This window comes from Esox lucius, chromosome 18 (assembly GCF_011004845.1).
Source record: "Esox lucius isolate fEsoLuc1 chromosome 18, fEsoLuc1.pri, whole genome shotgun sequence".
Lineage (NCBI taxonomy): Eukaryota > Metazoa > Chordata > Actinopteri > Esociformes > Esocidae > Esox > Esox lucius.
The window spans coordinates 13,893,136-13,911,285 of NC_047586.1; the positions used below are offsets into that span (position 1 = coordinate 13,893,136).

General features: G+C 41.3%; 2 protein-coding genes across 3 annotated transcripts; one reads left to right on the plus strand and one right to left on the minus strand.

Moving 5' to 3' along the window:
- The first annotated feature begins 1,379 nt into the window (after positions 1–1,379).
- rad51 (RAD51 recombinase) lies at positions 1,380–8,174 on the plus strand. Of its 2 annotated transcripts, none has more exons than XM_010882318.3 (10): positions 1,380–1,480; positions 4,580–4,690; positions 4,858–4,995; positions 5,126–5,243; positions 5,354–5,445; positions 5,564–5,658; positions 5,763–5,876; positions 6,099–6,228; positions 6,420–6,541; positions 6,992–8,174. In XM_010882318.3, exons 2-10 carry the CDS (start codon positions 4,607–4,609, stop codon positions 7,113–7,115), a joined length of 1,017 nt encoding a protein of 338 aa, XP_010880620.1. In that variant the 5' UTR covers positions 1,380–1,480; positions 4,580–4,606; the 3' UTR covers positions 7,116–8,174. The 2 variants fall into 2 exon arrangements, with proteins under 2 accessions (XP_010880620.1, XP_019911950.1); XM_020056391.2 differs by having other exon boundaries at positions 1,458–1,476.
- Positions 8,175–8,902: 728 nt separating this feature from the next.
- rmdn3 (regulator of microtubule dynamics 3) lies at positions 8,903–15,504 on the minus strand. Its single transcript, XM_010882319.4, has 12 exons — positions 14,616–15,504; positions 14,206–14,395; positions 13,936–14,085; positions 13,412–13,736; positions 13,201–13,303; positions 13,051–13,111; positions 12,879–12,954; positions 12,622–12,699; positions 12,401–12,499; positions 12,217–12,270; positions 12,020–12,100; positions 8,903–10,499 (listed from the first exon to the last, which is right to left on the minus strand). Exons 1-12 carry the CDS (start codon positions 14,812–14,814, stop codon positions 10,416–10,418), a joined length of 1,500 nt encoding a protein of 499 aa, XP_010880621.1. The 5' UTR covers positions 14,815–15,504; the 3' UTR covers positions 8,903–10,415.
- Between the last annotated feature and the right edge of the window lie 2,646 nt (positions 15,505–18,150).

The window sequence follows — 18,150 nt, forward strand, 5'->3', positions numbered from 1 at the left end:
GGTTATCGTATTTGGCTTTCATACTAATTTGAATCGTGTTAGAATAGTAGATTATTATATATACACTACTGTTCAAAAGTTTGGTGTCACTTAAATGTCCTTGTTTTCAAAAGAAAAGCAAAAACAAATGTGTCCATAAAAATAACATCAATTTGATCAGATATTATTAATGTTGTAAATAACCCATGTAGCTGGAAACGGCTGATTGTTAATGGAATATCTACAAAAGCATACAGAGGCACATTATCTGCAACCATTAGTCCTGTCTCCCAAGGGGCTGGAAAACACCAGTCTCAACATCAACAGTGGACAGGTGACACCGGGATGCTGGCCTTCCTGCCCACCATCTTTTTCCAGTGTCTGTTCTTTTGCTGATGTTAATCTTTTCATTAGCCTGTCTGATATATTGGTTATTCTGTGCAACTGTGTAGAAGGCCAGCATCCCGGAGTCACCTCTTCACTGTTATTGTGGAGACTAGTGTTTCGTGGGTACTATTTAATATTTCTGTCTGTTGGAGACATGTGCATCTGTTCCTCAAACTACATATGTGTTTGTCCTCTTTCCCACTGGGGTCTCGCCCTCACTGGAGTCTCCCTCTCTTTCTATTCTGGTTAGAGACAGTTTGGGCTGTTGTGTGAAGAATAGTACACAACGTTAAATGAGAATCTTAAGTTTCTTGGCAATGTCTCGCATGGACTAGCGTTTTGGCATTTCTCAGAATTAGAATAGACTGACAAGTTGCAGAAGAAAGTTATTTGTTTCTGGCCATTTTGAGCCTGTATTCAAACCCACAATTGCTAATGCTCTGGATACCTAACTAGTCTAAAGATGGCTGGTTTTATTGCTTTAATTGCCACAACAGCTTTCAGCTGTACTAATATAATTGCTAAAGGGTTTCTAATGATCACGTAGCCTTTTAAAATGATAAAGTTAACAAACACAACATGCCATTGGAACAACACAGGACTGATTTTTGTTGATGACGGGCCTCTGAACGTCTATGTATATATTCCATAATAAATATACCGTTTCCTGCTGCAATAGTCATTTCAAACATTAACAAGGTCTACACTGTATTTCTGATCAGTTTTATGTTATTTTAATGGGGGGTTTCTTTCGAAAACAAGGTCATTTCTTAGTGACCCCAAACTTCTAAAGGGTAGTGCACATCTACATGTAGTGTATGGTAATCGTCACATCTCAATACTATTAATTGGTGTCCTGATTGTCTCTTTTCATGTTCTTTGATTTGTTGAGTATCAATATCAAATGTATTGGCGACGTAGTGTTACAGCTCAATACATTGTGTTTACTTCCCTATTGTGTAGTTGCAGGGTTTTTTGGGGAAGATGCGGAATAAATCATAAATTATTCCGGTAATGTCCAATAGCAGCGCTCGAGGGAAGGGCTAACGGGATTACGTAACAAGTACGTTGAGTTGCGAGCGGGAGATTTTATTTCGAGTACGATAAACTGTAGGTAAGTGGATGTTGTTATTATAACATAGGATAAATTCTATAACATACATTGAGTTAACCTGAACTTGAGTAAACATGTTGGTATGTCGTGTAAAACATTTGGTTTACCCAATTACCTGAGTAGAATTACACAAAAGAAGTCACGGGCATGCCAAATCATACAGTTGAAGAGCTAGCAAGCTAGCTAGTTAAAGTTTCAAATAGTTACTGTATTATACAATTGCCCGTAATAAAGTATTTTATGTTAATGTCCAAATCCAGTATTAAACGGCACATGCCTTTTTTTGTTGTGAAAAGTAAAGCAAACTATGAACGTTAGTTTGATGGCTACTAGCTACAGTAAATACCTAAATGTAAAAGCTAGTACTGTATCAGTTAACTAACATGACAAGCTACTCCCATTCACTGACTGTGTAGCTAATCCGTGGCTAATTAGCTTGCAAGGAACTGCAATTTCCCAATGTGTAGCTTATTGTAAAAACATATCTGTTGTTAGCGACCAGAATTATCTTATGAATTTGTTTTAAAATGAATTCCAATGAGAACAAAAACATGTCACGATAAAATTGGATTCGGTTTTTAGGTTAGATTCATCTTTATTCTCATTGAACAGTACAAGTACAGTACAACGAAATGCAGTTAGCATCTAACCAGAAGTGCAAATAGAAGAGGGCAGTACATTTAAAAGTATTAAGTATATGTATATTACAAGTGGAATGTATAGATGTGCAATGAAGGCAATTGCAGTACAAATGGCAATACTAAATGTGCAATTAAGGCAAATCGAGGAGGGTGGAAAACTTGCACTATACTAAATACTTGTATGTAACAAGTGGAATAATAGTTGTGTGGGTACAAATGCCAATTCTAAATGACATTCTAGATGTGCAATCGAAGCAAATTGAAGGAGTAAAGTAGTATGTGCAACTGAAATGCAGGGATGGCAGCAGTGAGGTTCCAGAGGTAGACATGTACCTGTAACAACTGAAAACTTCCATTATCAGACACAAGGCAGTGTCAGAGTAGTACAAAGGGAGTAGTGCAACAAGGTCCCTGGGAGGCGGTGGGGGGGTGTGGTTAGTGATGGTTCACAGAGTACTCTTGGTCACAGAGTTAAGCAGGGCACAGTAGATGGGAAGCATCTGTTCCTGAGCATGCTGGTGCAGGTTTTCACCCCCCGTTGCCGGGCCTTCCAGTCGGCTATGGAGCAACCGCTAAACCACACTGTGGCTCGATATGTCAGAGTGCTCTCGATTGTGCAGCTGTAAAAGTTCACAAGGATCTTGGACAACAGGTGGGCTTTCTTCAGCCTCCTCAAAAAATACAGGCGCTGCTGCGCCTATTTGACCAGGGCTGAGGTGTTGTGGGTCCAGGAGAGGTCCTCGGAAATGTGTACACCCAGGAATTTGAAGCTGGACACACGTTCCGCCTCAGTGCCGTCGATGACTGCAGCCCGTAGACTTCCTGTAATCCACAATGAGCTCCTTGTTTTTTTTTTGCGTTGAGGGCCAGGTTGTCAGCACAACATGCCACCAGGTGCTTGACCTCACTGTAGGCTGACTCGTCAATGTCACTGATCAGGCCTACCACTGAGGTGTCGTCTGCAACCTTGAAAATGGTGTTGGAACTGTGTACAGGAACACAGTCGCGGGAGGAGGAAGTACAGGAGTGGGCTCAGCACACAGCCTTGTGGAACACCAGTGTTCAGGATCAGGGTGGAGGAGGTGAAGTAGTCTAAACTAACAGACTGGGGTTTGTCTTATAGGATGTCCAAAGTCCAGTTGCAGAGAGAGGGGCTGATCCCCAAGTCATGGAGTTTGTTGACTAGCCTAGTGGGGATGACCGTGTTGAATGCTGAGTTGAAGTCTATGAATAACATTCTCACTTAGGTGTTGGTTTTGTCCTGGTGGGTCAGGGTAGAGTGTAAAGCTGTGGAGATGGTGTCCTCTGTAGACCTGTTCAACCGGTAGGCAAGGCAGGACTTAAGGTGGGCCAGGACTAGACTTTTGTAGCACTTCATGATTGTGGGGGTGAGTGTGACAGGTCCAAAGTCATTCAGGCTACACGCTGTCGACTGCTTCGGCACTGGCACAGTGGTTGTGGTCTTGAAGCACGTTGGGACAACCGCCTGGGCCAGTGACCGGTTGAAAATGTCATCCAAGACCTCGGCCAGCTGCCCAGCACATGCTCTGAGCTCACGCCCGGGGACACCATCAGGACTAGCAGCCTTGCGTGCATTCATCCTGCTCAGTGCAGACGATAGTCTGAGGGGGTGGGGGGTCGTTTCGGGGAGTTCAGCTTTAAACGCTGGCTCTTTGTTGTCCCTGTCGAAGCGTACGTAGGACCGGTTTAACTCTGTGAAGGAGATGGCTTTGTGGGTAGAGTTAATGTTGTGAGGATAATGTTTAATTTGTGATTGTATGCATGTGTTATGACTCTTGCCTGTTCACAAAGTTAATATTTTTGGATTAATCAGCTAAAAAAAATAAGTGGAAGAGAAAAGTTTTTGCCAAGCGGAGTTGGCTTTTTGGATTTTGAGTCAGATTCAGCTTGCAGGTACCCAACCAGTCGAATGAGTTAAGGAACTTCACTTCCACATTTATTTTCTGTAAATCATAACCTAGGGATACCAGCTGTTAAGTTCTTCATCTAAAAATAATATTTATCATTCCGCCTAAAATATTATATACTGATATATTGGGTTGATATAGAATAGCCTACATATTAAATTATCTTGCGAGACATTGACTGAACCTTGGTTTAAACTTTGTTTAGCTACTACTCTGGGAAGTGATGGAAATTGCCTGCTGTACACCTGCTATGTTTCAGCCCAGTCTGATATATGTAACAGAGTTAAACGTACCTCAAGCTCAGTCCTCTGCTAGCATGAAATGTTTCAGATACGGCCATCCAATTGGTATATTTTAAATACCACCAGGTGTATGTACAACCCAGATTACGAGTCATGATTTGGCTTGGCTGAATTGTTAAATGTGAGAGGTTTTCTGATGGATACAGCCAAAGACCCCGCAAAAAAAGTTATTTGGTATTTGGGCCTTAACTCTTGCACCTGTGTATTGTAATCTCCCCCCTTTGACAGGCATTCTTCTCCTATCTATAAATCAAGATGGCTATGAGGAGTGAGGCCCGGGTGGAGGCAGAGGTTGAGGAGGAGGAGAGTTTTGGACCTCAGCCACTGAGTAGACTGGAGGTAGTTGTTGAAGCATTTTTTGCGCCCACTTATTTTTCTTAGTACACTATGAGCCATCAGCGTTTGGCTGATGCCTAAAGCTATGCCTCTGTGTCCTAGGAAGAATTGATCTATAACATGGCATATTCACATTCAATCCATAATTTTAATGTATGCCTCCCACAAAGCAATGTGGTATCAGTGCCGGTGACATAAAGAAGTTGGAGGACGCAGGCTTCCACACCATCGAGGCCGTGGCCTATGCTCCGAAGAAGGAGCTGCTCAACATCAAAGGGATCAGTGAGGCCAAGGCAGACAAAGTCCTGGTAGGCTCACCTTCATATGCCGGGCCCTGAATAGATCTTTCTTCTCATTTTGGGTTGCCCACCGCTGAGGTAAGGCCCGCTAGTATGAGTCTTGCCTGATCTTCCTCTGCCTTCACTTTAACACTTACAGGCTGAAGCTGCCAAATTAGTGCCCATGGGTTTCACCACAGCAACCGAGTTCCACCAACGGCGAGCTGAAATCATCCAGATCTCCACCGGGTCCAAAGAGCTTGATAAGCTGCTACAGGGTGAGGCTGGGCTTGATTTCAGAACCGTTCCCACGACTGGGCACACATTCAATTACACTTTTCGTACTAGTCAGTGTCTGTGTTCGTGAAAAGTGCTGTGTGTCCCTCAGGTGGGATAGAGACCGGCTCCATCACAGAGATGTTTGGAGAGTTCCGGACAGGGAAGACACAACTGTGCCACACCCTTGCTGTCACATGTCAGGTACATTTCTGCACTAATAAATGCAAACTTGGTTACTTACAGTAATGTATCATCCCAATCTCATATGACAGCAGCCCCTCCATGACATTAATTTAGTGTTTGGTCTAACCCCCCCCAGTTGCCTATTGACCAGGGTGGTGGAGAGGGCAAAGCCATGTACATTGACACAGAGGGCACCTTCAGGCCAGAGAGGTTACTGGCTGTGGCAGAGCGGTGAGTGCTTTAATGTACCGAGTCAATAGCAATAAACTACTGAATCTGCCATAATGCACATGCAGTGAAATGTACTGTTCTGAATTATAATTTTTTTGGTTCAGGTACGGACTTGTTGGGAGTGATGTTTTGGACAACGTAGCCTATGCCAGGGCTTTCAACACAGACCACCAGACCCAGCTCCTTTACCAAGCGTCAGCCATGATGGCAGAGTCCAGGTCGGGCCCATTCCCCTCCCTCCTCCTTATTCCCAAAGTTTCTGACCCCACAAATGTATTTCCATTCATCTTATTCCTTACTTTCCTTTCGTGTTGATAGTGTTGTTTTGGGGTCATCAGGAATAAAGGCACTAGACCAGAGGGAATCCTGGTAAAGTACCTTTCTGCTCACTCAGCCTGCACCGCTGCAGGTCTCTAATCACATGGCCGGTTTTCTTTCAGGTACGCCCTGCTGATAGTGGACAGTGCCATGGCCCTCTATAGGACTGATTACTCTGGGCGGGGAGAGCTCTCTGCACGGCAAGGCCACTTGGGACGCTTTCTGAGAATGCTGCTGAGGCTAGCAGACGAGGTGAGGCCAGAATTTGAATGAAAGGGCTTTTGTCAGGTTGCCAAACTACTTAAATCTCTTTCTCTCAGTTTGGTCTATTCCAATGTGTTTCTGTTGGCAACATTCCCTCTTTGTAGACCCAGTGTTGTGCGTGTCCGCAACTCTTCGTGAAATGTTCGTAACGCCCGCATTTTCCTCTTGCCTCGTCGCAGTTTGGTGTTGCTGTGGTGATAACCAATCAGGTGGTGGCCCAGGTGGATGGAGCCGCCATGTTCTCTGCAGACCCTAAAAAGCCCATCGGAGGCAACATCATGGCACACGCCTCCACCACGCGGTGAGGGACCCCTTTGCTAACTTTTATGAGTTGGCAGAACAACCATCCTTAACTTAAAGCCTTGTTCACATTACAACGTATGTCACTACAATGTACTTCCTATTCACGCTATGGCGTTCCGCTACCGGACGGACAAATGTACAGTCTGTGGCACGCGGAGGAGAGCGTGTCAGCCTATCAGATCAAATTTGACCTTTGCATTTACCAGAGCAGATGTATATTCTTTCAGAACTTGATAACACATGTTTTGTATTTTTTTTCCCTCAACCTCCATTTCTGTTTAATTTGTAGTAAGTCAAGGTAGCCTAGAAAAAATAATCTAGGCTGCTGACGTCCGGTTATGTTGACGGCCAGGACACACTTCTAGTCAAACCAAATAATTCTAATTTGATCCACTTACTAAGGCCCTGGTTAACTACAGATGGATATAATGCCTTTTTATTTTTTCAGACTGTACTTGAGGAAAGGTCGTGGGGAGACGAGGATCTGCAAAATCTATGACTCGCCCTGCCTTCCGGAGTCTGAAGCCATGTTTGCCATCAACCCAGACGGGGTGGGCGACGCCAAGGATTGAGCTCTGATGGCACCGTGCCAGGAAGTGAGAGCGTGGCAGTATGTCATGTGGCAGTGTCTCTCACCCGCCACCATCAACTTGCACAATGGCAGCTCTTGTTTGTTTGTGTGCGCGAACGACCCTGGGATAAGAGCTAAAGAAGATTGGCTGATGGGGAGAGATGCTGGTCATGACTTGTTTGAGAAATAGGATTTTGCACAATCCCTTTCCTGAGGGGGAAACACATTTCTACACTATGGAGTACTTGTCATGGAGAATGATGCGGATGCCGTAAACAGTGATTCACATTCTTAGGCTTACACTGTATACCAGAGGTGGGCAACTTTTGTCTGGAAGAGCTGAAGCGCTTCTGTTTTTTTGGGTCTACCTGCTATTTCGTAGCACTCACCTGGTATCCCAGGGCTAAATTAGTCCCTGGCTTGAAGTAGATGGAAAAACAGAAGGGTTTTTGTTATTCCAGGACCAGAGTTACCTACCACTGCTGTATACTGTTTTGGATGGGCCTAGAAGCTTTGAGAAACAGAGGGAGCTCAGCTTCACAGAAATGTGTGGAATTGATTTCACCAACAAAAGGACAAATATTATTGTTTTGTTATTTTATTCAATCTTCTGTCTTCTGTGGCTTTATTATTTTGAATATTCATGTTTGGTTGTACTTTTCTGACTTGTGTATTTCAAGGGTGTCTGGTTCTTCACCAGCATTGCATTTTAATAATTAGTATTTATTAGGATAGTCATTAGCCCCTGTAAGGGCAGCAGCTGCTTGTCTTGGGGTCACCACCATGTTTGGATTTGACATCCAGTCAATAGAACAATTACATGTGTTGCTTTAAGAGCAGATGCTTGACTGAATAAATGTGCATGCCTGCCCCACTTAACTAGGTTTGACACCCTTGAAACTACAACATGTCTTCTATTGGTTTGTCCATTCCAGAACTATAGCTTCTATATAAATATATAATGCATTGGATTAAAATTGTTTTATTAGGATACCCTGTCTCCTTTTATATATATCTAAACAAATGTGTCAACTCAAACTAAACCCGAGTTGGAAAAACACTGCTGTGGCACTTTTTCAGTGTTGTTTAAAACCGTTAGTTGCGCAATGTTAGACTTTTTACTTAAGTTCAGCAGCCTGTTTGCTGGTGAATGGGTGAATTTCACTCACTTCATGTAATGTGCATGAGCAGTTCTTCCCCTGTGTCAGCTGGCAGCGGTGGAGGGCTGTGAGGCCACATTGGAGCCTAAATTAGAAAACCATTTGTCTGCTGCAGTGTTCAACGATTGTATGAAACCACTCAGAATGTCAAGAACTCAACATCTTCAGAAGTTTGGCGTCTAAACTGTGTTACTTAGTAAGCATCCTTCACCACTTCCAAATGTTTCCTTTTGGAACGTAACAGATTTACGGTAAGATAGTGGAATTATCGAGTTGTATTAAATTATTGGCAGCCTTGATACGTAACTAAAGTATAATTGAATGCAAAACACGTCTTTGTGAGGATAACAACACCCAATCTTTTTGATGTTTTATGAGATTGGTGGAAACAGTGGGATCCTTGACCATTCATATTGAGTACTTCCACAGCCTTAATCTATTGTTTCATTATTTTTTTTTCTCTGTATTCATTTATTCAATGGACAGAATAACAAACACAGTTTTTTTTGTTAGATACTTTTTTTTCTTGTGTTAAAAAAAGAGAAAAGTGACAATTCCATGTATAATACATATTATAGTTAAATGTGAGCTCCAACTAATAAAATGTCATGATTAATGGACAGTCATCAAGGGTGTCCATAATTTGATTTTTATTAGTGTATAATAAATAAAATGCTCTCCATGAATACACAAATATTTTACATTTTATTAATGTGGTATTGGTATTAGTGGTCTCACTCCAGGGAGTCACAATGCCAGTTTCATACAGGGTAACACAAAGAATACGTTTAACTGCTGAATCAGAATATCTCTTAACATGAAATCCATTTTAAAGGATTCAATTGGAATATGTTGAAATGTGATCCTACTGATAACAGCAAACAGAAGTATAAATATCCAATGCGTGCCAAGATAAATTAACATTTAACAACAACTTAAAAAGAGATGGTCAACTGTAAACATTTCCTCAAAACGAAAATCAAAGGCAGCAAGAAACTGAAGGTTAACATCTTCAGTCACATTTCTTTTAAGTAAAAGTCAGAAAGGGTCCATGCTTCTTTTAAAACACCTCTATAATGGGCTTATGCTTGGTTCATTGAAACAATTTCACTTCACATCACACAAATAATTACATCTACATGATCTTTGAGGCTATTAACTGATATTGTGGGAAATGATTTAACAATATGGATACATGGCATTACTAAACCATCTAAACAAGAGGGAATCAAAGAAGGAATTACTCAAATCTAAGTAACCATCCACAAAACAACACTAGAAGACTCTTCAAAAGTAAATATGCTATGTGTTCTCACTGAAAACTGATAGCATATTAATAAATGTTAATGTCTGAAAGGATAGACTATTCTGATTTTAAAGAGGAATACTTCCCTATAACAAAAACAAAAGATTCAGTGACTAATACTAAACAGAAACATTCATTGGCCAGTTTACTAGGTACAACGCCCCATTCAAAAAAAACAAAAAATGGATTGCAGCAACAGACAGTGAATACATAAACAGACATTCTTGTATTTAAAGCAGGCAAACAGGCATCAAGGAATTAAATTACTGTTTGATTAAGCAAACAGAATCAGTGTGGTATGATAGCCTGTGGCAGTTGGAATATCTCACATCATTGTGCAGAACGGCACCTCGGGCCACCAAACTCGTTGGTGCTCGTCACAGATGGTCTATTGCAGCAGATATTTATGCTAGTCGCTACTATATTCTGCTAAAAACAACAAGAGACACAAAGTGGCCATGTAATCAGCAGGCAGCTAAGGAATGGAAAAACATCAACTGGTCCCACAAATCCTGGTTCGGCATACTTGAATAGCCTGCGCCATCTCCAGACCTAAACCAGCAATAACCAACATCCTGGTGGAACTCTTCAGACACTTTGTGGAATCTACTGTACGCCCCAAAAACATTCAGGCTATACTGAAGGCATGGGAGGGGGAACATTTCTTCAATGGGTGTACCTAGCAAACTGGCAATGAAGTGTATATCTTCCTGGTGCACAGAGGAAGGAGGGGACAAGTCACGTTAGTTATATATAGCACACATTGGATTGGGTGACCTGTGATCAGTGAAATTGTTAGCCAATGTCCATTCAGTAGCATTCAGTGTGCCCCATCTTATTTGTCTCCATCGGAGAGGGAGAGGTCTGTTTTGTCAATCAAGGCTCCCAGTTCCGCCTCCAATTTTGCACTATTCTCATCCTAGAAAACATAAAAGCAGTTAGATATAAAATATACCCATCTATTTGAGAACCATTCTGTACTTCTGAGAGGGAAAAAAAGCATTTCATTTCCTTGTTCACCACATCGACTAACGCCAAATAACCTAATCTATGCATCCAAATTTCCACATTAGGGAATCCACCGATATTTGAAAATATCAGTTCATTATCAATGAGACAAGAAAATATAATCCCCTATGCGTCTTAAATAGCTTCCATGTTCATCCTTTTAATTTCTTTTTTGCCCTCAAAATAACATTCAGCAGCAGACTCACTGGTACCAACTTATTTATAAGTCATGTTCAGGTACATGCCCTCTTTATCAAAGCTCACTTTCGGGAAATCTGCCACTCTAACAGTAACCTCCACTCCGGTAGATACAGTGCCATCCAGAATTTTTGGCATGTCAATATTGTTTATCAGCTTGATATTACACTCAAAATTTCATACGAATCTGTCCTTAAATTTACTGAAAACTGTTTAGAGAAAAAAAAAAAAATATATATATATATTCTATTCACAAACATGGAAGCCTCAATCATTGCCACCCCCAGTCAATCTTATAAACGAAATCTAACTGATGTATGCTGGATGTACCCATGACATTCAGTTCCACCACGGTATGAATGAGATAACACACAGGCTAAACTCCCTTCAATCATCCGTCAACATGGGCAAGTCCAACCCATGAAAAAAACCTTAGTTGACCTTCACAAATCAGTCAATGGCTATAAAAAGATAGCTACTGGGCTGAAAATAATCTTGACAATTCAGCCAGTAATTAAGAAATGTAAAACAACTGTATCTATAATGAACCTGCCTGAAAGAGGATGTGTATTTTGCCCTGGGTTTTCAATAGCGTCTTCTGTCACCAAAAAAAACTTACATATGCGCCTGGAGTTTGCCAAATGTCATTGTAACCTTGATTAGAACCAAGTTCTATGTTCTGAAAAGACTCAAATGTAGCTTTTTTGCAAGAGAAACCAGGAAGTGGGTTTGGCGTAAAAACAGCCATTGGGTGTTCTCCCACCTCATGGAACATTATAGAAGACTCAGAGCTGACATCGTGGCAAAGGGATGGTGCACAAAGTGCTTAATGCGAGAGTGAACTAAAGTTTTATTGAGTGTAAGATCCAGTTTGTCAATAACAATGACATTTTTTCCACATTATTTAACAAGGGTGCCAATAATTCTGGAGGGCAATGTATTTCACTCTGATCACTCCTAAAGCATATGCTTCCTTTAGTTGACACTCATTTTAGTTTTCTGCTACCAATGATTGGAATTAGATGTAAAAGACCCTTAATCTTAAAACGCTGGTCTCACAATGCTCCTTTAAAAATAAAACATACAAGCTGCTTTCTGACAAATGCATTTCCTGAATCCCATATTCCTATCAATACATGCGTCCCACAGTATTTGAAATTCGATTTTTCTATTGGATTTATATCTTTTTATTTTTACATTATTTTAGTTGTTCTGTATACTGTATCTACTTACCTCAGTTGAGTCCCTAGCCATCTTCAAAGCCAACTTGGCCCAGTTTTTGGCTTCTGACAAATTCCCTAGCTCCTTATGACACTACAAATCAAAGCACCGAGAGGGAAATCAGAATATCAGAAAAATGAACCTTGACAGTAGTTACAAGAAATCCACATTTTAAATGACTTCTTGGATACATAATTGTTTTTCCATACCATGGCGATGTAAAGTCTTACTGTCTTGGAGAATCCTGGGTTCAGCTCCTCTGCCTTAAATCAAACACAGTGGACAAGTTGGATTAAAACCAGCTACAACAAATAGAATTAATTTAGAAAATGTATACATATATAATGGAGAAGGGCTAGGAGTCTATTTGGGGTTGGGTAATTAATCATGTACCTTCAAGAAGTTTTCCAGGGCGTCGTGGAGAGTAGACATCGGTGGTTTGTCATACAGGGCTGCTGCAGCCTTCCTCTCCAGCCAGTCTAGAGTGGAAACCTACAGAGAAGGGCCGGGAGACCACAGGAACAAATTATTTACCACAGGACTGGTTATATTTGGAGTGCAGAATGACAAAGACAAGACACTGGCTAAATAGACAAGTTGGTTGTTCTGCTTACATCATAACACCAGCGCCCCAGTAGATAGAAACACAGTGGGTCATCGTCCCTATGGGCGATCGCTTGGTCTAAGTGCTCCTAGAGTAAAGAGAAGATATTTGTGTGTGGATGCACTAAGTCACATTTTCATGGGTTACCTTTTAAAATGTATTCAGTGCCTGGAACCAAGTGCTTTCTAAAATAAAGAGAAGACTACCATCTGAGGACTTACATAATTCCAATATAATACAGAACAGAGTAAGAAGCACAGACTGTACCTTAAGGATGTGACTGCTTTTCAGTTTGCCATGCATACTCTCATATTGGGAGGTGAGGGCAGTGAGAACAGCAAACCTGTGAAAAGACATTAGGAAACAGAGGGTGGTTAGACTGGGATTATGGGTTCTTTGCATACGGGTCAGCACATCTGTCTGTTTTTCAGTGACCTACCACTTGTGACATTCGGCATTCAGGCCATTCTTCTTCAGTGCAAACTCTGCTTCCTCACGACCTGTGGAGTGTCACCAGTAAAATCGGCCCAAACAAATCTCACAGTAAATTAAATTGATATTTCACTTCAAAATCCAATGTCTTCTTTACCTTGCTCGGCATACAACTTCTTTTCCTGCTTGTCCTCAGTGGAATCATACATATCACTGTAGGCACGGGCCAGTCGCCATAGAAACTCATTGCTGTCGCCATACTGAGAAAATAAATATTTGAGAGATAGCTAAGCTTAGCTAAACAACAATTTAGCGTACAACTATACATGTAGGGATAAATATTCTCAGACCCTTTCCCATTGACTGACCTCTTGCTTGTTGGCGAGCAGCAGACGAAAGCCCTCTGCCTTCAGCTTGTCATCCCCCGTATGGAGAATATCACTCTGGGCCAGGAGCAGTGCCAATTCTCCACTGGGCACCTCAGCCATTACCTCCAGCACCTCCTCTTTGTCCTCGTCTTCTTCCTGTGGTTCGTCTTCCTCCTCCTGGGAGTCCTCCTGGCGCAGAGTCAGGATTGTGGCACAGCTTTGGTCCTCCTCCGATTCCTCCTCAGGCTCTCCTTCCACCTCCTTGTCCGTCTCCCTATCCGTGTCTCGGTCTGTGTAGTCCGACTCAGCATTGGCGGTGGAGTAGCTGAGACAGTGAGGACAGGCAGACAGGTCAGGTCACTACTGAATCAGCCCTATCCTCATGCTCGTCCAATGCTGCCGCTTGGGGCCGGCAGGTAGATTTAGCAGTTGGTCATTTAAGTGGCTCTGGATAAGTGCATTTGCTAAAGGACTTAAATGTAACATCTATCCCGTGCTGCGGTTGTAGTCAATGCTGGTCTCACCCTCCCTCGCTGGTTTCCCCTCCATACATGCTGGCGTTGCCCTGACTGGCGGAGAAGTAGATGGAGCTGGAGCTCATTGAGTCGGTGCGTTCCCGGTGGCTGACCATGTGCCTTCGCCTGCGCGCTCTCTGGCTCTCCTCAACACCCTTCCTACACACAGTGGCAGAGGAGCGTCCATCAGGGCCCAAGAGAAGACATGACAAGATAGAACCTAGATTCATTGACTCCTGGTGCACCCATGCGGTCACCCCCAACCCCCCCACCACTGACTTGACATCCTGGATAATCTGCTGGGCGATGTCCTGCAGGCCGGTCCTCAGCTCAGCCACCTCGAAGCGAAGGGAAGATACACAGGTCAGCACCTCATCCAGACGATTTCTGAGCTCCACCTGCTGTTCCAGGGACAGGCCCTGCATCATCGCCTCCACCCCAGCCAGGGTCTGCTGCCTGACCACCGCCTCTGGAGGTACAAATGGAGACAGAATTGATGCAACTAGATGTATGTAGACACATAGCGCTGCAAAGGCGGCCATAATCGTTATACCACAACGACAGATACCTGGAAAAACACCACACAATTGCACATTGACAAGCATACTGGTCTATAGCAAAACACACACAAATGCATATTTTGTCTCAGCTTCTCTCACAATCCCAGCAGCAATTATTTTACCACTTACCTTGTTCTTCAACTGGCCCAGTCTGTGAGAGTGTTCCATTTGGACTGTCTATCAAGTACTCTGGGGTGTTGGTCTGGAGTACTAATGTTTTAGATCTTCTTCTACTCACTTCTTTGTAGATAATGAATGTAACCAGGCCTACACCCGCCGTTGCTCCTATACACAGTCCTATCATCCCATTTCTCCCTATCGGCTTCATGATATGCTAACTTACCACAGGTAATTGTTTAACGAATGCGTTGTCATACAATAGCCGTTGTTTATTGAAAAGAAAATTTTATTAGCTAGTTAATGAACTGCAATAACTTTCCGTCAGTCTCGAAGCAGCGACACGGGTCGCATATCGTAGTGATTATTAACGTTACACCCCTAATGTTAACTTTTGCAATTTCGAAATTATCTAACGGTTAGCAGATATAGGGAATACTAGTCGGGAAAATAAACGCTTTTCCAATCAAGCCGGGGTTATAAGGTTAGGTAGCTAAAAATTAAAAACACCAATTAACGAACATATTTTTCTTCGCTTATCAATTATTGCATACGTTGTTTAAAAAGTATTCTAGAAAGCACCGTTAGGTAGTTAGCAACGTTTATCGTACTCGCCGTAGCTGTCAAAACATGATACTTGCATCGTGCGCCGGTGACGTACGTGTGTGGTGGTAGTACGGCTGCCTGTGAAGACTAGAAATCGTTTCAGAATGCCCGTGAAAAAAGATATCGCTTCGCTAGCTAGCTAACTTAATTAGACAGGTGAACTATTACACCCGCTGGTGACATACGTTTAAAATATAAGAGCTGTAACCTTAAAAACAACAATGCGCCATCACGACACGCTTCCTTTCACTCTTACTTGTCCAGGGGGGAATGACTAAGATGTAGCAATCTCTAAAATGTGTCTCATAGTAATACATCCCTGATTCAGTGTATCCATAAAACGTTCCTATATATATATATATATATATATATATATATATATAGACCATATATGCATATAGACCATATATGCATATAGACCATATATGCATATAGACCATATATGCATATAGACTATACAATATATCTCAGTGTATTGAAACATGGTGCTTGATTCATAGAACTAGTGTTACACACGTTACATGTGCTCTGGGGAATATGAGGTATTGTTAACAGGGTGGTTTAAGTTTTCTTCCTAAAAAGTCAGCTATTTTTTAATTAGAGTGGTGGGAAAGAACATAATAAACTAAGCTTTTTTACACTGTAGACCACACATTTATGGCCGAATAATCTTTCGAGAACTTCCTCTACTAAATTGTTTGTTGTGAGAAATCCTATGTTGCACATTTGGTGTAATGTATTTACATTTTTTATTTTTAAGATTTAAGTTTTAACAATTTCAGGCATATACTATATCACAGGAAAGTGGTAAAAGATGACAATGTTATTGCTAAAAGAGCAGCGGCACGATTAAAATCTATGCTGCTTAGGCTGCTGGACCACCCTAAACCTTAGTCATCTAGTTATTAAAACCTCATGAAAAGCGCACAAAAGTTACCCCAGTTTTTTGGGGGGTCAAATATTATCTCATTATATGCTGTTTATTACTAGGTATGTCTGTGGAAGTTGCAACATTCTATTATTTCCTGTTAAGGTTTATGGTGAGTTTTCTCATAATGCAGAAATATTCTTAAAACCTGAGGTAGCCTTTTCATTAGGATTGCAAATGTTCCAATCTACTTCCACTTTGTATTGGAGTGTATTTTGAAGATGTTTATTCTTCATGCTTGATTGGTTTAGGGTTCACTGGCAAAATAGTTTTTATTATTGGTTGTTTGCTTGTTGTAAAATACAGAATACAGAATAGAAGTTGTTTGCTTACACAACCCGCCTGATGAGTCACATGCCATGCCTGACATATGTGGACTACAGATCTTATTTGGTGAATGACATTTTCTATTGGCTAAAGCTGGTCTGTCATGTTCAATCTGGGAGTGTCTGCCACAGGTTATGATTTGTGCATTTTTCACAAGCTTCAGATTCATTTGACGTTTGTCATTACCTTTGACATGCTCCAGAGGACACAAAACATGTAGAATTTGGACAGTCCTTATATGGTAGAATATTTCTAACAGGAGAAGTATGTTAAGGAAATCTGTTCACCAGTCTGAATTCAATAGTCTTCTACCACACATTAAAAGATAAAATACCCTGGTATATAATAAAATCTAGGTATGTCCCCCTCACTGAAACTAATCTTCCCATGTTGCCATTCTCTGAAAATCAAACCCTAAACCTACTCACTGATCAAGGACATCAGAGCCCACATTAAAGTAGTGCTTCACCATAATGGACTAGGATCAGTTAAAAGTAGTTCCAATGTTCCAATTTTGGTTGTTTTTCATTGATAGTCTTCAGTGAGATTATTATTTGAAGTTAGATTGAGGGTTTCTTTGCATATTAAATCAAACTGATCCTGTAACAAGTCCTTATCTAATGTGACAAGCAAGGACTGGCCACCCCTCAGATTCTAGCTCCTCACTAGGTTTCTTCCAAAGTTTCGACCCTAATAGGGACTTTTTCTGGCCAATGTGAGAAAGTTCTTGTTGTTGTTTACTCTTTGGTTTTCAGGATAAGGATCTGTAAAAGCACTTTGTGACAACTAATGATATGAAAAGGGCTTCATAAAATACATTTAATTGATTTATATTCTCTCAAGGTTTTCAACAGTTTTATTTATTAAAGCTATGAATTTGCTGCCAATTAGGCTCATAAGACCTCCAAGCAGCTTACAAGCTCCACAATGACTTCCAGTAATATACATGCTATTACTATATACATGTTTTTTAGATGTTGTTTTAATGCAAATTTGGAGGGAAAATGAATGGAGGGAAATAGATAAAAAGGAAAGGTAGATTTCAGGAATCAGCTATGGTGAGAGACAAATACCAAAGATGACATACATTTATTAATATTTATTTATATATTTAAACTGTATGATATTAAATTCTCTGGGTCAGTGTTTGTAATGGCTTTGTACTGAGAGCTGTGTTAGATTCTGTAATTCATCATCAGGACTGTAATGACAAGTTGAACATCGTGTGTCTGGGTGTAGAAGGGATTGTGCAAACAGAGGTACTGTGTTGAAACATTCCTGTCATGCTTGGCTTTTAACAGATACATTAACTGTTGGAATTCCTCCTTGTGATAAGATGGGTTTTTGGACCTGTGCAATACGGGTTGACTGATAGCATACAATAGGCTACTGTGACAGTATTCAAAACAGTATAAAATTCCACAATATCCATTCCATACAGACCAAGACATTTTAACTTTTATGTTTACCACAGATTAATCATAAACCTGGCATGGCACAAGCTGTGTCTGTATGGTTTTAGAACAACATTTCCTCCTATGTTCATCTTCCAGACTTAAGTTTCTTTAATTCTGTCTCATATGTTCTTAACGGTTGTTTATAGAAAACTACAGGCCCCTCTAACAAACAGCTCTTGGGTATTTTCAATTTCAGTTTGGTTCTATTTAGACATACCCAATGACTCAT